At 50.6% G+C, this 19,569-nt stretch overlaps 1 protein-coding gene across 1 annotated transcript in view; it reads left to right on the top strand.

The window, feature by feature from the left end:
* Txnrd2 (thioredoxin reductase 2) overlaps positions 1–19,304 on the top strand; it is a 54,119-nt gene extending 34,815 nt beyond the window's left edge. The window contains exons 12-18 of the mRNA XM_038344556.1: positions 9,097–9,233; positions 12,621–12,716; positions 13,263–13,355; positions 15,103–15,174; positions 15,648–15,745; positions 18,011–18,217; positions 19,068–19,304. Of these exons, the coding sequence (XP_038200484.1) occupies positions 9,097–9,233; positions 12,621–12,716; positions 13,263–13,355; positions 15,103–15,174; positions 15,648–15,745; positions 18,011–18,134 (620 nt within the window). The 3' untranslated portion in view covers positions 18,135–18,217; positions 19,068–19,304. The remainder of the gene's footprint in view (positions 1–9,096; positions 9,234–12,620; positions 12,717–13,262; positions 13,356–15,102; positions 15,175–15,647; positions 15,746–18,010; positions 18,218–19,067) is intronic.
* Positions 19,305–19,569: the final 265 nt, after the last annotated feature.

Genomic DNA, 19,569 nt, shown 5'->3' with positions numbered 1-19,569 from the left:
TCATTCCTGGGTCACAGGACTTTTTCCGGGCATGTGGAACAAGGGCTTTGCTGCGCCTACACAGTCTGTATTAAGAGCTGGGGACGACAGTGCCTGTCTGAGGAACCTGCCTACAGAGGAAGGGTGGCAGGTGAGACCTGGAGGAGGAACTTGCCTGATTTTCACCCTGAGCACTAAGCCATTTCTTCCTGCTCAGGCTTCATCTTAGACAACCTAGTATCTTGTCTTCATTGTCATCATCTGTGTGAGTCAAATCTAGGTCTGCGCCTCTGAAATGGTGTGAGAGTAGCCAGTCAGTCCTGGCTATTAGGCATTGGGGCTAGACTTCCCAGCTTCCATCTGGCCCCATGTGGAGGTCATCCACCCAGCATGAGCACCTGGCCCACGTCCAGGGAGGCAGGGCACAAGGAAGCTGTGTGGGAACACCCAATCTTGGGACCCAACCTCGGCCCAGGATGCGCTATGTAGTCTGGCTCTCCATTCCTACCCAGGACTACCTGTTTGTATGTATGCAAATGACATGCCCGTATGACCAGCACAGTCATGCTAGCCCTCCCCAGTACTGAGTGCCATGCAGCAGGGACAGGGGTAGGAGAATAAACATAATCAAGCTCCACACGGGTGGACACTTACCACTAGGAGCGTCCTGAGCTCAACAAATGAGAAGGCCAGCTTTGGGCTGCCTGAAGGTTTTGAGAGGTGGCTTGGTCCCTGGCACTGGGTGCTCTTTTCATACTCTGAAAAGGAACAGAGCGTGGACGCACTAGCCTAGGGTCTCCCTACTGTGTGTCTTGCAGGTGACAGAATGTTCCTGGGGCCCTCAGCTGTAGGTGGGCCTAAGCTGTGAGTCAGGGCCATAATAAAAAAAGAGAAGGCTGAGGAGAGGAAAGGGAAGAGGTTTGGGTTAGCAGGAGACAGATGTACCATGCTGGAGGTCCTGGGTTCAATTCCCAGAACTAAGTAAATGATTTAACAATGAAGGGAGCTGGCCTGGTGGCTCTCACCTGTAAACCCTGCACTCAGAGGCAGAGGGATTGCCATGATTCCAAGGGGAACATGGGCTATATAGGGAGTTTGGAGCCAGCCTGAGCTACAGACTAAGACTCTACCCCCCCTCCCCCAATTCCTCACTCCAAAAAAGATAAAAGGCTAGGGATGTAACTCGGTAGAGTGTTTGCCTGTCATATGGCCCTCGATTGAGTTAGCCTCACAGAAACTGGGCATAAACAGTTGCATACCTGTAATCCCAGCACTGGAAGGCAGGCAGGAGGATCAATTCAAGATCATCCTCAGCGGCGCAGTGAGTTGGAGACTAGCATGGTTTACATGAAACCCTGCCTACAAAAAGAACCCATGAACACAGATAAAAAGGTGAAGAGCAATTTAAAAACAAAACAGCCTAAATGGAACAGGCAAGCAATAGGCCAGGCTCAGGATATTTGAGTAGCACTGGGGGCTTCATGGGACCATTGCCTAGGATATCCACACAGGCCTTTGTGGACCTCAGACTGTCTCAAGGCCACAGCGTGCACTTCTCTGTCCAACTCTGTGCCACCTGCTGTGGCTATAGCAGTTTGGATCACAGCCTCTCACCCACCCTCCCTGTTCCTGCTGGCACTTAAATCTCACCTCATTTCACGGATTGCCCTTCCCTGGTGGGAACATGTGCTGTAGGCAGGCATGAAATTGGAGGGCATGCTCGTTTAACTAGCATGGATCATAGAGGCGCAGGGTGCTGCTTGTGGCCTTCCACCTATATAGCCCCATATCCAGCAGAGTAGGTGGTAATGATTGGTGGCTGCCTTACCATTCAGTTGGCCTGCTGCCCTCTCTAGCTACTTCTTGGGGAAGGGTCAACTCTCCAGGAGGGTGTGTATGTGTTGGGGACGTGCTGGGGAGGTGGCACGTGTGTTGAGGCATGGTGTGGAGGTGACAGCCAGAGGTCCTCAGCACACATGCTCTGGGCCTATGCAGAGGAAAGGAAGAACACATCTGAACATGGTTTGCATGCCTTCATCGTAGGAGAGATGACAGAGCACAATGTGAAGCTCGTGTAAGGCAAGAGAGGCGACAGGCAGAGTCAGGGATCAGCAGTTTGCGAAAGAAATGCTTTAGTAAACAGGAGGCAGGAAACAGTTTTACTAATCGTCAGAGAAGTGCAAATTAACACAACAGGAGAGGTGCTGCACCAAAGCCAAAGTGTTAAAAACAACAACAACACAAAACAAAACTACTTGTCACAAGCCAGGAAGCCCTGTCCTGCAGTCCAGCTTCCCTTTCTCTGAGGATAAGCAGACACGTGGCACAGAATGCTCCAGGCCTCCCTCCTGCTGGAGTCTAGGCAGTAGGGCCCCAGGAGCCCTGAATGTCTCCCTGTGCAGGAGAATGTTGCCACTGCTGCACTCGTTCCAGCTGAGGCTGTGGGATGACACCGCAGAAACTGAACTAACTGGCTCTGGGCGCAGCAGGTTCTGGAGAGGCGCCGAGCACAGTGCACAGGGACAAATGTGGCCGCCCTCCAGCATAGCCTGAACACGACTTTTGTGTTTGCTGAGGACATTGCTTGGCATATTGGCTCGTACCTTGCTTCTCACTTTGTGAATGTGTCACTGACTATGGAATGCCTAGAGCCACCTGTTTAGGAGGATGACCCCTGGGTTGCCACCTTGCACCTGTTTACCTGTTTTCTACTTTCCCTGGGTTCGAGACCTGAGCTCAGGAGGTCCTACAGCTCTGATGGTGCCAGGAGGGAGATTGGACCCAGCTCTGATCCCAAGGGAGAGAGCAGAGCTCGAGGGAGTTGTGAGGCTATGTCTAAGGTCATCCCTCCCACCCCACCCCCTTCTCCCTGTGGTCTGTACCCTGGCTGCAGGGTTTGTCTTAGTTTCAGAGAATGATCCTGCCATAGAAGATGCCTGGGGAAAGACAGCCTCTCTGGCCTTTGGGGCCACATCATGCTGATAACTGCTTTCTAGGCCTCTGTGTAGCCATGGCTGTCTGTCTTAGTCCTTCCTGCCTTCCTCTCCCATCCCTTCCAGAGCAGTAACAAACCACTTGCCACACTCTTTGCTCCTCCTCTATCCAATCAGCCAGGCATTTGTTCCTTACACTGCAGACTTGGATCACATGCTCCTGTACTTCCCAAATGTATATATATATATAACATGTCCTAGGAAATCTTGGCTTTGCAATAGACCATGACGGGTACTTAGTTCCTCCCCTGCCTTCTCTCCTGGTACTCCTTTCAAATGTATGCGTTGTGATTCTGAACCAGCCTTCCCGGGAGATTATCCCAGTGCTAAAAAAAACTCCTGTGGCACAGTGGCTTCAAGACTATTGCAATGCTGCAGCTTTACACATGGAAATAAGCCTGTTTAGAAGCACAGACCTGCTGTGCTGCAGTTGTCTGTAGCACTCAGTGTAGTGAGTGCTGTATGCTGTAGTAGCCTAGCAACAAAAGGTTACGCGTGTGGACTATGCAGGTCTACCTGGAAGGTAGGCTAGAGCATCTAGGTTTGTATAAGAATACTCTATCTTCAAACAATGTCAAACTACTCAGTGACATATTTATAACAATGTATCTCTGTCTTCAGCATCTTTTTATTGTATCTTTATTTCCATAAGGACCTTTGTATAGGACTTCCTTGCATCTGCAAGATCAGTAGTTACCATAGTTACATCAAGGAACACAAAGAGATGCTCTTGGCCTCACATACATGTGGGAGAGATCATGAACATGGGCATACATGTGGGAGAGATCATGAACATGGGCATACATGTGGGAGAGATCATGAACATGGGCATACATGTGGGAGAGATCATGAACATGGTGTGTCCTGAACAGAGCAGGCTGCCAGTTTTTCCCTTGGCCACTCCGGTTCCAGCACAACAGTTACCAGGAGGCAGTGAGTACAGCAAGCTGGACTCAGCAGCCGGAGAAGACCCCCAAGGATTGAGCCATGGGCCCCTAACCTACAGAACCTTTGCCTCCTCTCATGTGCTCCAGCCCTACCCATAGGGCCCAGCTCCTTCCTCTGATGTGGCCTCCCACTGCCTGAGTCTAGGCTGATCCCCATGGTGCCTGCCTGCCCGCTCCCGGTTCCTGTGGCTGCATAGTGCCAAGAGGCTGGAGCCAGGCTCAAACCAACTATAGCAGCCAGGCTTAGCTGAGTCTCAGTGTTTTGACTTCCCCATCCACCATAACAGCTGGAGACTAAATCTTCATCTGCCAGATGTTTAGGTGGGCGCCACCCACTTCCTGGACATTGCACACTAAAGTCTAGCTTGTCCCAGATACCAAGAACTGTGGGAACTATGCCTTTGATGCCAGATCACCTCTGTCACTGGGGAATTGTCTGGAGCTCCTGAGAAGCATAAGCATTCTGGCTCTGGGGGACATCCACCCACTCAGGGACCACCGCCATCTGGATTCAAGGCAAAGGGGACCTCCCCTGACAGCTGAGCCATGATAAATCTCATATGCTACCCTCCCCGAAGGCCCAGAACTGTATGGAATGTGAGGGGACAGACACACTGACACCAAGAGAGACACTCCTGTCCCATCCCTGTTCTTGGCTCTGCACCCAAAACTAAAGCTGAGGGTGAGCATGGTGCAGCTCACACTGTCTGAAAGCCCATCACCTCTCTCTCAGCTCTGCGCAGTTTGCTGGACAGCTACAGGGGATGTGCCAAAGGGGGCAAGCTGAGGCCTGTGGTCCAGGGGCTACCAGCCTGTGTGTTCAGCACCATTACTGGCTGCCTGGTGGGGGTCACAGGCCTATTTTGAGAATCTGGGCAGAATGTGAATTTGCTTACTCTCACTGTTGGCTCCAGTCAGCATGCTCCTTACACAGCTGCTGGCTGTCTTGGTGAGACACAGGTCCTTGTCTGTCCATGCAGATTGTCTGTTGGTGGGAGGTGACTCTCAGAGCCTGTCTGGAGGAGGCATCCAGGGTAGGCAAAGAGGGGCAAGCACTTCACAGGAGTCCCAGGCATCTGGGGAAGTGGAAGAGTACCCACCCAGTAAAGAACCATGTGAAGAAGTGCCAGCCAGTTAGCTCATATGTGGCCCACATGGACCAAGAGATACCCCACAATTTACACAGATAGGCCAGAGCCACTTCCCTGAGGTCACCCTGATCAGTGGTGTCTTCCCTTTGAGATATCCTGCCTTTCTATTTATTTATTTATTTATTTATTTATTTATTATGTATACAATATTCTGTCTGTGTGTATGCCTGCAGGCCAGAAGAGGGGATCAGACCTCATTACAGATAGTTGTGAGCCACCATGTAGTTGCTGGGAATTGAACTCAGGACCTTTGGAAGAGCAGACAATCCTCTTAACCGCTGAGCCATCTCTCTAGCCCGATATGCTGCCTTCCTGCACAGCACAGCCTGCAGGACTCTGGTCATGCTTGGATGCTTTCTTGCAGCTCCGTGGAGCCTGGTCCCCTGGGTAGGAAGTGTCAGAGAGCCCAGGCTAAAACCAGGACCACTCAGGGTTCTTTGAGCTTCAAGTCCTTTTTTGTGGTCAAGAACTTCATGTTTTAGAAAAGAGAAGAAACCATGACTTTCCAGTATAAATTTGACATTTCAGCCAAGTGTTGGTAGCACACGCCTTTAATCCCAGCAGTCGGGAAGCAAAAACAGGCGGATCTCTGTTAGTTCAAGGCCAGTCTGGTCTACAGAACTAGTTTCAGGACGGGCTCCAAAGATACATATAGAAACACTGTCTTCAAAAACCAAAAACCAAAAACAAGCAAGTGAGTTTGATATTTCAGGGCATTCACAGTCCTTCTTGGATGACACACAGATATCTTTGTAACTTCCACGTTAAGGTAGAATCCACACCATGGAAACACGAGCTTCTCTGTCTCTTCGGAACCGTTGGCCTGTGCATCTGTGGGTTCCCACAGCTCTGGAGTCACTGAGGGTAGATATGTTTTTATTAGGACTGTTAATGAAACCTTGTGTGTGGGGGGTAAGTGTTCTACTGCTGTTTGTCTGTTGCTGTTTTTGAGACAGTCTTCTGTAGCCCAGAATGGCCCCAAACATTCTGCATAGCCAAGGATGTCCTTGACTTCTGGTCCCCTTCCTCCATACCCTCATCCCTGAGCTGGGATTATAGGCATGTGTAAACATTTGATTTATGGTTCTAGAATTGAACCCAGGACTTCATACTTGTTATACAGGCAGTCTGCCAATGTAGCAAAAATACCCAACCCAAAATATTTTGTTGTTGCACTGCACTGAGCACATACACACTGTATTTTCTTGTTCCCCTAGTGGCAGCATAGCCTACCAGTGACATTGAGTTAGGTCTCAGGAGTCATCTAGAGACAGGCCAAGTGCACAGAGGATGGGGCAGGCTGTATGTGAAGTCTGCTGTGTTCTGTATGAACACAGCATCAGGATGTGGATTCTTGGTTTGGGAAGGGGTCCTGAAAGTGTCCCCTGAGGATGCTGAGAGGGCCGCCATGGTCCTATCGTCTGCTCTCTTATAGTCTTCATTCTCTTACAGGTTCATTTGTTTAAATTTGTTTGTGGTTTTTAGAATTTTTCCTGTGTTAATGTCTCTTTTGAATGTATAAACTTTGTATAAGCATCAAAAAAAAACTCAAAAAAGCGAAGTGTCAAAGGATGTGTTTAGACAAGTATTTTCACCTCTGTCGCACTGTCGTCCTCTTGTTCTTTTGTTTGTTTTACCTGAGACAGGATCTGCAGTGAGCTCTGGCTGGCCTGGAACCCTTTCTGCAGCCTTGACTGGCTTGGAGCTTACAGTGATCTCATCTGCCTGAGTACTGTGGTGGCCCACGTGTGTCACCGCATCTGCTCTCTCTCCTTTCTATAGGACACTGCTCTTAGTCTTTTCATTGATTTCTTTGGCGCGTATGTATGCCTGCACATGTATGTGAATGCACCCAATCTTTACAAGGGGGGCACTAACTCTGCACTGGAGACTTTTATATCTGTCCTGTCTTTAAGGTCCCTCAGGTGGCATCAGGAGTTCCTCTTGCCATCAGCATCAGGGCTGCTTGTGCTTAAATTCAAACACATACATCAAGGGCCTATAACAAGTGTGGTGGTTGGTCTCCTGTGAAACCTGTGCCTCATCTTGTCTGGGTCCCACACTGCCCCCCCCCCTTTTTTTTGGTTTGTCGAGACAGGGTTTTCCTGTAGTTTCTAGAGCCTGTCCTGGATCTAGCTCTTGTAGACCAGGCTGGCCTCGAACTCAGAGATCACACTGGCCCCTTTTATAGATGGGCACACTGAAATTCACAAGAAAAAGACTGGTCTTTCTGAACAGAAGACTGGTGAGCAGGCAGCACCTTGGGAAGAAGCTGTCCTGCCAGCTCTCCAGAGAAGAAGGGGGCCAAGGAGTACTTTAAGAAGCCCTTGAAGGGGGCAAGAAGGTTAAGGTGGTCAGGACCTGGCACTGAGGAGGACAGAGAGGGAACTGGTGTCCAGGATAGCCCCTCAGTCGTCAGTGCCTCACCCACATTGGTAGCCTTTCCATCTTCATTCATGAGGGGCTGTCTCTTGGGTTACCCCCAGAGCCCAAGTTGTCTCAGCAACCCTCCTCTGCCTTGTACATGAAATACTATGTGGCCTTGTCTCACTGAGTCCAGAGCAGTCTAGGCTAGGGAAGCTCATGGTGGTAAGCTTGCCCGACATGTGTGAGACCCTGGCTTCCATCCAGCCCTGCGAAACAGACAAAACAAGACCAGCAAACAAAGGAGTGAAAGAGCAGGTGCTGTGGAAAGGTGGGTCTGTGCATCTAGACAAAGGACAACCAAAGGGACAGGTGACCCAGGTTAGTTGGGGCCCATTGGATGTTGGTGACCACTGTAGGCCCTGCCACTTGGGCCTGTGTGGCCCTGCATGCAGCCTCCATGTAAAGAGGCCATACCTAGGCAGGGGCCCTAAGCATGGGCTGGAACACAGCTCTGAGGTCTGACTTCACCTCACTCTATTTAGTAAGCCATTAGGTGTCCCTTAGAAGAGGCCCAGGAAGGAGCTGTGGCTCTAGTGTCATGGAGTCAGGCAAACCAGGCCTGGTGTGGGGACAACACAGCAAAGAAAAGACAGACAGATGTCTGTAGCACCATTCCCCTTCAAAGGAGGCCTGGCTTCTCCTGATTCTGAAACCAGAGCCACACTGGTTTGGGGGCAGGGGTGTGGAAGATTCTAGAGTCTGGCCCCCACAAACTAATTGTCAAGCTACAATTGTGTCAGAAGATGTCTGATCCTTACCCATGTTTCAGCAGATGGTACACACAGACACTAAAGTGCTCTGCATGGCGCGAGGTTTTGTGGGTAACTACAGGGTTAGTAGTTGTCATAATTACCAAAGGACATTCTTAGACATTCCCTCTTTGAGCCAGAGGGTGTTTGAATTCCCTTAGTTCCTGCTCCTCTGCAGTCAGGCTTTTGAGTTTCTAAGTGACCATTCTGAGAAACTGTTTTTGTTTGTTCATTTGTTTTGTTATTGTTATTTTGTTGTTTATTTTGTCTTTTGGAGACAGTCTTGTGTGGTTGTCTAGACAGCTTTATACTTCTGTACTCAAGACATCTTGCCTCAGCCTTTCAGAGTAGCTGGGATCCTGGGCCAGCCATAGAACCCAGCTCCAAGATGTTTGTCAGATCTTTTATTGATTCACTGATCTATATATTGTACAGGAACTCAAACCTGGGCCTGGTATCTACTTGGTCTGCTGCTGAGCTATATTCTCAATCTTGTTCTGGAAACAGGCTTTCTCTGTGTGGTCCTGGCTGTCCTAAAACTCACTCTGTAGACCAAGCTGGCCTCAAACTCACAGAGATTCACCTGCCTCTGCACCCCCCCCCCCCAGTGCTGGAATCAAAGGCTTGCACCTCCATGCCCAATCAACCCTATTTTTTATTGTTTATTTTATTTTATTTTATTTTTTAAATAGAGTGGCTGGCCCTGAACATGATATCCACCTGCCCAGCCTTTCAAGAGCTGGAATTCCATGTGTGTGCCACTACATCTGGTTGAAATATTTTCAATAAAAGGAACCCACGTCAAAATTGCTAACCTAAATCTTTCAACTTTCTCTGTTTTTTCCTTAAGGGCGAGTTCCGGAAACCAGAAATCTGAATCTGGAGAAGGCTGGTGTGAACATCAACCCTGAGAATCAGAAAATTGTTGTGGATGCCCAGGACGCCACCTCTGTCCCCCACATCTTTGCCATTGGAGATGTTGCCGAGGTATGCTCTACATCTGGCCGACCACCGCCACCAGAAACTCCTGTATCTGTGCTCCCCTATTTCAGACGGATCTTGAGGTGAACATGATGGAGGTTCTGTTGTCCACAGGAAAGAAACGTCTCTCTCCAAGCCCAGAGTACCAATCACAGCATCCAACTCTAGAGACTGGTCGGGTGCATCCTGGGAAGGGTTGAGCACCAGCCTCTGCCCCTTCTAATGCTTTCCCTCTCTGGGAGCACCAGGCTGGGGCAATTTAAAACTGGGAGCTGGAGAGATGGCTGCATAATTAAGAGCACTGACTGCTCTTCCAGGGGACCTGAACCCCACCCATCACTCACATGGCAACTCACAACTATCTGTAACTTCAGTTCCAGGGGATCTGATACTCTTTTCTGGCCTCCTTGGGTGCCAGGCACACACATGGAGACACACATGCATGCAAAACACCTGCACACAATTTTAAACACATAAAAAAAATAAAATCCTGGTTCTACACAGAGTTAGTTGTTGCTGGGCATGACCTTGGCAAGGTCTTGGAGCCACGGGAGAAGGACTAGCCCCAGTGCAGGTCTTCAGGCTCTGTCCTTGCCACAGTTCCCCCTCTGTGCCTGAAGCTGTTTCAGGCTCTCACTGACGAGGCTATCACTGATCTTTCTTGGGTGAGAGGCTCAACGTGGGGAAGGTATCAAGGTTCTGAACCCTGTCCCTGGTGCCTGAACTCGTGGCTATGGACACGTCCCTGTCTTCCATGGAGACCATGACCCACAGCACTTCCCTGGTAAGGCCAGAGCCTTGGGACACTTCTAGCTACCAATCTTCTCCTTCACAGGCCCCTAGAAAAGACCTACTTCATCAGTCCTGGGTCTCTGCATTCCTAGAGCCTCAAGAGTAGCATGTACCGAACCATTCTGATGCATCTCAAGGAAGGTGCCCATGAGGTCTCTGCCTAGACATGCTGATAGACGCTTACAGAGTCCCCGGGCCCTCTTGTCTCTGTGCTAAGACCTGCCATATCTTCCATGAGTATGTTTCTGTCCTGGAGCTGCTGTGACAGTGGTTTATGCCACCACAAATTCTGGAGCATAGAGCAATCACTTTTGGAGGCCAGAAGTTAAATTTGAGTTCAGGCAGGGCTGTACTCCTCAGTACCTTCTAGGAAGTTACTTCCTGTCTCCTGTCTGCTGAGTCTGGGTGGTCCTTGGGTCTCAGCTCTGCCCCATCATCACCATAGTCTCCTTTAGATGCTCTATGCTCTCCTTTGTCTTACAGACTTGGGTCAGTATGTTACACACAAACCCATTTCCAAGTACACTCACATTATAAGTAGGTGTGATTTTTTTGATTGGGAGGACACTGTCCAACCCTCCCCAGTGTGTTACTGCTCCCGTGCGTGACTGTCACATCGCTGGTCCTCAAGAGCGCTAGGGAACTGCAGGAGCGTGCCCTATGGAGGGACCTCAGTAGGAGATGTAGGCTGGTGAACTACTGCAGCTGTCGGGATGCTCAGTGCCGCTGTTGTAGAGAGACAGTGGGCTGGGTAACTGGAGGTTCTGGTTGGGAGCAAAGCAGACTAGGCAAGGGCGCCTGGATCTATGCCTTCAGGGCGTGAAGATGGATACCCTACCTTGGCTCCCTTTGGAACTCACTTTGGGAGATGTAGAAAGGAACCCGGGAGAAGCTGGAGCCAGTGTTTGTGTCTAGTAGGTCCCAAGCCTGCTGGGTCTGCATAGTTCCTGAGTCTTTAGTGTACCAGAGGGATCCCCTACCACTGTGAAAATGCTCAGACGAGCCAAGTGGCCGCTGTAGAAGGTACCCTCAGGCCCTGTGACTGAAATTCGGGTATGTCACTCTCCCAGAGGGCCAGACTCCCACTTCTGCCAGGGACAAAGCCTCGCAGATGGCAGTTCCAAGGAGGACTGCATGGAAAGCTCCATGGGCTTGCTGTCCAGCCCTCTCCTTCTTGGTCATTGTGCCATCTACATGCACACACACCATACACGCACACACATGCACACACACGTGCATAAACATGCACACAGACACACACGCACACACGCATGCATACACATGCACACAGACAGACAGATAGACACACACTTTGTTTTATATGCTTGGATGTATATCTGTGCACCACATGTGTGCCTGGTGCACATGGAAACCAGAAGAGCCTTCATATCCAGGCATCATATTCAATTCAGTATTCCTGGAACTAAAGTTATAAACAGTGTTAGCTGTCACGTGGGTGCTGAAACCCAGGTCCTCTGGAAGAGCAACTGGTGCTCTTAACCACTGAGCTCTCCCTCCAGCCCCTCATGTTACTATCTAAATGAGGCTCCAGCCACAAACCTGGGTGGTGTGGTTGCTTTACTCTGCCTGTGGTTGGTTTGGAGCTTCTAGTCTCTGGCTATGGGTTTCCACTTTGTCTTGGGAGCACTGCATCCTGTGACAGCACCGTGTGTGTCTCTGCACCCTCAGGTCCAGTGCTGTGTGCCACCAGCATGTGGCACACAAAGGCCTTCTTTCTTTTAAAAATTCATGACATGTTTAAAAGATCATTGCAAGCAATGCAGGTAATCCGACTGCAGTCAGGTCAGGCCCACGGCTACCAAGAGCCCCAGGGTGAAGTAGTGGTGGTGTATAATGTGCTACGCTGTGCTGTGTGGGGCTGTTTCCTGGGCTCCTCAGGCCTGATGGAATGCACAGGCTGGAAGCCGAGTTTATCTCTGTAGATCTTCACTCATTTTTGGAATGCCAAACAGCATCTGCATTTCCTGCTACAGAGGTGATTGGCAGTGAGGGCCTGGGCTGCCGCAAACAGGAACACCGGAGGCAAGGTGTGCCCTGAGACAGAGGCGTCTCCTGTGGAATGACACTGACCGTGACATGCATGTCAAGCTGTGTGTCAGGAGCACGTGACATGCTTGGGGCCATATATACTAGACCCTGAGTCATTGGAAACCATGGCAAGGTCTCTTTTGAGCTCTGTCATGAGACCAACACTCTGAGATCATTGGTGTGACGGGTTCAGAGAAAAGCCTGTGCAAGTGAGGGTAGCGGCAGCTCACTTCCTCTTCTAGAGAAAGTGATGATAACGCAGGCATGCCCCTGCAGTGGAATGGAGGGAAGACAGCAGTAATAAGTAAACCCATTGGGGGCCTGGGACTGTCAGTGTGGGAAATTCAGCCTTGCATGCTGAAGACGTCCAGATCGTCACAGCTTGTGACAGTGTCCACACCCTCACAGGTCATGTCTGTATCCTTGTCGCTCATGTCTACATCCTCAAAGCTTGGGGCACAGTGCTGGGAGTCTTAACAGGAAGGCAGTAGGTAGTGGTATAGCATCTGTACAGGCTGCCTGGAACATAGTGCTGTTGTGTTCTTCCCTCAGGGGCGGCCTGAGCTGACACCCACAGCTATCAAGGCAGGAAAGCTGCTGGCTCAGAGGCTCTTTGGGAAATCCTCAGCCTTAATGGATTACAGCAACGTGAGTTCCTTTAGGACCCAAATCCAACCTGGAAAAGGCTTGGTGCTGAAGGGTTCATTTGCACCATGTGCCTGCATGTGTGTGGGGTATGTATGCACACATGTATGTATACATGCATGCATATGTACACATGTGTGTGTGTGGGTATGTATGTACATGTGAGCATGTGAATGTGAGTGCATGTGCACATATGATCATAGGACACAGCCCTTGGGGGCCATATGAACCAGATCCCTAGTCATTGGGAGCTATGGGCAGGATCTCTTGAGCTCTGTCATGGGACCAGCACATCCATGTGACGGGTTCAGAGAAAAGCCTGTGCCAGTGACGGTATTGGGGCTCTGCCCGGCAGCTCATTCCCTCTTCTGGAGAAAGGGGTGTATGTGGTTTGGCTCCTGGTCTAGTACAGGAACAATGAGTGGCCACCTGCTGTGCTGTGTGTGGCTGGGTCCCTGGCCTCAGATTACTACTCAAGTGTCACTGAGGGGATCCAATTTCAATTTGGGGAGCCCAAGAGGCCTATCTGATTCCAGACCTACTTTCCAGGTTCCCACGACTGTCTTTACACCACTGGAGTATGGCTGCGTGGGGTTGTCCGAGGAGGAGGCTATGGCTCTGCATGGCCAGGAGCATGTAGAGGTAGGAGACTACCAACAAAAGGGCCTGGATGGCCGCTCGCCACAGAGCTCCTCCATGAGTTGGAGGTCTGGGAAACAGGGGTACTTCCTGGGGCTGCTCCTGGCAGAACACAGTATAGGGCCTCCACAGGACAGGAGTATTGGGCAGCTCCAGAAACAAGGGGAGTCAGAAGCCTCTGGCAGCTTCAGTGTGTACTAGAAGCATTGTTGAGGTTCCTGGCCTCCAGCCCCGCCCCTAACTACACCATATATACTAGAAACACTGTTGAGGTTCCTAGCCTCAAGTCCCGCCCCTAACTACGCCATATATACTAGAAGCACTGTTGAGGTTCCTAGCATTCCCACCAGAGCCTCAGCATCTCAGTCCAGTGCTGCTCTGCAGGGTACTCCCTACCTCTTAGTGGGAGGAGCCTCCCTTAACCTGAGTGGCTCCCCCAAGGTGTCCTCTTACCTGCTATCTACTCCTTCTTATCTTCTTGCCCAGTCTGACTCACGCCTACCTACCTGCACCTCCACCTTTCTGGGACTCTCATGAGGTTTCCAGTGGATAAGACACTCACATTCCCAGCCTAAATTCTGTCCTCTTCCCAGGTTTGTCTAGAAACTACAGGCCCAGTGGCCCTGACTGGAACCTTCATCCTAAGCAAAGGGGTTTCCATTGGACCGGAACACTTTTGGGAGTCTGCAGTGGCAGCTGGCTGTGGCCCCTGGGGTGCTTTCAGAGTAGACCGAGGTATCTGGAGGCTCTGAAAGCTGCCAGGTAGTGGAAGCTGGAGGACTTTGGTGTAGGTCTTCCTGTAGCAGCAGCTTGCAGGCTGAGAGGCTCGGGTCACTAGGCTATGGCGTCTGCCCGCTCCATGTACCCGGGCCTCTCCATCATGGAGACAGGCCTGACAGGCCTGCCCTCCCAGCACTTTATTTGCTATTTTTGTTAGATTCATCATAAGTACACTGGGACATGTGTTCATAGCATTTATAATGCTTTATGTTTCACGATGTTGAATGGCCAAACATTCTTGTTTGTTTTTTTTCCAGTTCTGTCTTGCTTAGAACAATATTCTCTGAAGCCCTATTAATTAATAATGGCTGTGTAGCACATGTGGGGCCCTGCTCATTTTTTATATGGCTACAGCTCTGAACACACTGTCAAGTCCTTCATGGGTGCTGAAAGCCCTTGTTCCACAGCTCCAGTGAAGCTGGGGCCTGCCCTGCCCCTCCACAACCCTGCACCAACCCCTCCTTTTAGCTGAAGTTTAGGCCAAGTCAGCACCAGGGTGTCTCAGGGAGGCCAGGCAGTCATCTGAGAGCCATTCCTGCTCACATGGGTAGGATGGGCACTCCTACAGCAGCAACTTGCCTGAGGTCTCCCTGTCCAGTCTGCATTGGTCTTGAGGAGGCCTGGATCTACCTCTTGGGGATGCCCGAGTACCATGCTCAAACTCTGGCCTCTGTGTTGTATCATGGCTCAGCAGCCTGATGTCTGCTCCCCTGCTGTAGTTCAATGGGGAGTCTTAGATCCTGGTAGGAGAGCCTCTGTCTGTAGACTCCATGGCTATGGGTGCAGGCTACCTGAACATAGGAGGACATACTCTCTGCAACCAGCTGTGGTGTTTCCACACCTCAAGTGTCTGAGTCCCTGAGAATCCTGCCTTCCCAGTACCTTGTTGTTGTTGTTGTTGTTGGATCCAATACTGTAGGACCGTCTTGGGTATGGCCACTGATTCAGGTGCTGGTGTCTTGTCACCCAGGTTTACCATGCATATTATAAGCCTCTGGAATTCACTGTGACGGATCGAGATGCATCACAGTGCTACATAAAGGTGAGTGTGCTTAGGGCAGCAGTAGGGTGCACTGGGACTAGGAGGGAAAGCACTGACCACGGGGAGTGCTCTGATATCTGCAGGGCAGAGAGCAAATATTAGCCCTTTTCCCATGTGACAGAGTACCTGCAAAAGCAACTTAAGGAAGGGTTTATTTTGTCTCACAGTATAAGGAATGGCTTGTGTCTGGGTCAGGAAGCAGAAAGATGGACACTGGTGCTCAGCTCACAATCTTTTTATTATGCAGTCTGGACCCCAGCCCGTAGAATGGTGCTGCCCATAGTTATAATGGGGCTACTCACCACAATTAACCCAATGTAGAAACTTCCTCATGGAGTTCGTAAAATTGGCAGTCAGTCCTAACTACCACAAATGGAAACCTCTGAGGGTTGTGGAGATAGGACATAGCAAGTTCCTATGGCTGGGTGGGTTCCCTGTGGCTAAGTGACAGTCAAAATCACTATGGCTTTCAGATGGTGTGCTTGAGAGAGTCCCCACAGCTGGTGCTGGGCCTGCACTTCCTTGGCCCCAACGCTGGAGAAGTCACTCAAGGATTTGCTCTGGGGATCAAGTAAGTCATTTAGCATCCTGGCCATTTTGTGCTGTAGCCACTTCCATCTGTTCTGCCAGCACAGTTTCTGTTCGTTGTTTTCTGTGTTCATATTTCTGGGGGAGGGGTTTGTACACATCTGCAGTGGGCATCTTTCAGACTGCCCCAGGCATGGTGCTCACAGCAGGAGAGGGACATTCTCTAGCCAAAGGTCCTAAGCAGGGATGGTTGCAGCCCTGGGGCATGGCCAAAATGAATGAGGCTGAGCCCTACTCCCCCAGCCTTCTGCTGTTTGCTTTTGTTTCTACTTACTGTGAACTGTCTGTTGTTGTTATTGTTGTTTTGTCTGTTCCCCTCTCCCCCAGGATTTTCTGTGTAGCCCTGGCTGTCCTATAACTGGCCCTGTAGACCAATTGGTCCCAAACTCAGAGATCTGCCTCCCTCTGCCTCCTGAGTGCTGGGATTAAAGGTGTGTTCCACTACTGTCGGGACAAATTGGTTCTTTTGTATTTCTGTGGTTTGTGCTATGATTATTGAGCAACAAGAGCTCTTTGCATATTAAGGAAATCAATATTATAAAGATGTTTAAAAGACCACCATTTAAAAGACGTTCAGAAGCCAGGCAGTGGTAGCGCACACCTTTAATCCCAGCACTCGGGAGGCAGAGACAGGCGGATCTTTGTGAGTTCAGGGCCAGCCTGGTCTACAAGAGCTAGTTCCAGGACAGGCTCCAAAGCTACAGAGAAACCCTGTCTTGAAAAAACAAAACAAACAAAAAGACATTCAGAAATTCTTCCCAAAACTGAATTGTTGGACAATGAATCTGCATTCAGAACAGTACGTATGGGGGAGGAGGGCTGAAAAGATGGCTCAGATGTTAAGAGCACTGACTTCTCTTCTAGAGGTTCTGAGTTCAATTCCCAGCAAACACATGGTGGCTCACAGCCATCTATAGTGAGATCTGGTGCCCTCTTCTGGCATGCAGGTGTACATGCAGGCAAAACACTATATAAATAAAATAAATAAATAAATAAATAAATAAATAAATAAATCAATCTAAAAAAAAAAAGCCAAAAGCCCAGTGAATGGGAATGTACTGTGGGACAGTCCTATCTCATTAATCCCAGGACCCTCCCAGGCCAGGCTGATGTGGATGCCCTGCTTACCATCATCCATGGTAGACACTGCCCACATGCTCTCCAGCAGGATGCTCAGGATGCTCATGGGTCCTACCTGGAGTGAGCTCCATGTGATGACTCTGCTGCAGATCTCCTAAAGACCACAGCTACATATTCCAAGGACACAAGCTTGCCTGAGACCTACGGTTCATGCTTGGGTGAACCTTAGCACCAGCCATTGCCCTGACACAATTGTAGGCCAGGTGGGCCTATGGCTTGCTGTCATATGATAGGCGTGGCTCTGGCCCACACCTGTCTCACGCACACAACCCTTCAACATGTTGGTCCTATTCCTCTGCTGGAATTTCCTCTCTGCTCTCCCTTGTCCCTAGACCTACCACGCCCAACTCTTGGCCACACTCAGGCGCTCCCAGCCCTCTGGGGACCCAGATGTCCACACACCCTCCTCCTACCCACCTTTCTCTATGCCTTCTCACTTCTGCATCCTCCAGAGTTCTATCCCCAGTATCATGAATACATGTACATGCCACATGCATACACACGTGGAGATACACAAAACAAAACAGAAACCCATGCAGCCATAGCCAGGACTCAGCATATAGCCACACTGAGCAGCTCTTTCCCAGTCCTCTCAAGCCCTAGAGTTTGACCCTTGGCAGCTAGGCTGGGGCACCTGGGTGGAGGCCAGGCTGATCACCTCCCTCCATGCACTTACTCTGGGTAGGCAAATGCCACCACAGAACAGACAGTTCCCTGCCTTGTGTTTGGATGCCATGTATTCGTATGGAAATGTCTGAGCAGAAGAGCTGAGTAGGTGGGTGTAAGCTGCAGTCAAAAGTGGCTGGGGTGGGCGACTCCTGCCACACCTTGACAGCGATAGAGCATCCTCGAGGAAAGGGCAGTTAGGACAGAGAGAGGACAGAGCAAGCCAGGGGAAGGTTGGCTAGGAGGGCCTGAGGTGGGTAGCAATGTGGCAATGTGGGTAGTGGGTGTTTGCTGGGAGGCAGTGGGCAGTCCAGCATAGGCACAGTCTTAGTACTGACTTGGTAAGGAAATTACAGGCCTTCTATGGTCTCCCCAAGGTCAGAGTGGTGTGGACAGACCTCCCCATACTGACCACTTACCATCCCGCTCTCCATGTATGCAGATGTGGGGCATCATATGCACAGGTGATGCAGACAGTGGGGATCCATCCCACCTGCTCCGAGGAGGTGGTGAAGCTGCATATCACCAAGCGCTCAGGTCTGGAGCCCACTGTGACCGGATGCTGAGGTTAAGCCACCATCCCTGCCAGGCTGAGGGCACACACTATGCCATGTGCCCAGTACAAGGCTCCTCGGACACCTGGGTCCAGGTGAGCAGGCTTGAGAAGAGCATTTGTGGCTAGAGTCTTGGGAGCCACCATGACAGGCATGATACCAGGTAAACACATGCAGGGGCTCCCCACAGGCTAGACTCTCACGGCATCTCCTGGGCAGTGTTAAGTGCTGTTCCATGTGTGCCGTTTGTCCCTGTGGTGAGCACAAGTGCCAGCTCATTTCCTTCCTGCCCAGAAGGTGGAGATACTGCCTTGTACACGGCTGACTGACCGCCACCCCTGGCTCTGCTGTAGCTCTTTAGAGCCGGGCTGGCCTCCTGCCCCGCCGTGTCACCTCTCAGTCTGACAGCGCCCTCCAGAAGCCCCAGTCCTTGAGTCTGCATGCTACAGCCCATCATGGGATGTCTGTCTTGGCTGTCACCCCTGTTCTCCTCACTGAAGCTTAGGGGGAGGCTATAGAAAGAGTTCTTTCCCCCTCAAGACGTCCCCTGTCTGGTTTGAGAGACCTAGCAGGAGCTCTCAGACATCCAGTGGGTGGCAAGTCTGGCTGGGGGCCTTGTCTGGGCATTCTGACACCAGCTCCACCACAGCTTCTCAGTGCCATGGCTGCGTTTGACAGAGAGCCCTCTAAGGAAGCTCTTACCAGATGATTATACCTTCTGTTTTTCTTTTCTTTTTTTCATTAAGAGTCCAGTATACGTTTTGATCAAAATATTTTTTTGTAGAAACTGCAGTATTTTCTCTGATATACCAATCTGGGCAGGGTTGGGGGTGGAGAGCTCTCTTCAGGGGTTGTTTTCCAAACCAAATCTCAAGGATCTCCTGTGGTTTGGGGTGACATGGCTAGGCCAATGTGAGGCTTGCTGACCCCACCTGTTATTGGCAGGACTGGAAGGCTTTGCTGCCTCCTCAGAGGTCCCAGAAGATGTGGATAGAGCACCGTGTGTCTGCGTAGATGGCTGTGTGTCCTGCAGGGATGATGCCACACCTACACCCTCTGGCCAGCCTTCCCATACTCCAGCGTCAGGTGATGATGGCCTGTGCAGAAACCCCATGTGGGCTGCTCAGGTTTGAGACCCTGGCATTTCTGGAGCACCAATAAAGAGGGTGTTTTTCTAAAGCATGTCCGCTTGTAGTGTCCCCAGAATTGCCCAAGGTCACGTGGTAGTAGCTTCCACTCAGGATCTGCTGCCACCAGAACCATAATATACAGAGCCACAGCGTGTTAGTTCTAGAGTTCCCAGCAGCCATTGGGAGGAACAACCCTGACCTGACCCTTCAGGTCCCTGGAAGGACATAGCACCTCTCCACTATCCTCTGCCTCCCTTCAGCTATGGCTCAGGTCTCAAGACATCTTTCTAGAGATCCCTCCTGGACTTTCTGCTAAG

The sequence above is a fragment of the Arvicola amphibius genome, chromosome 10 (genome assembly GCF_903992535.2).
Source record: "Arvicola amphibius chromosome 10, mArvAmp1.2, whole genome shotgun sequence".
Taxonomy (NCBI): domain Eukaryota; kingdom Metazoa; phylum Chordata; class Mammalia; order Rodentia; family Cricetidae; genus Arvicola; species Arvicola amphibius.
The sequence above is the reverse complement of the archived record's forward strand: the minus strand, read 5'-3'. Positions and strand labels throughout refer to the sequence as shown.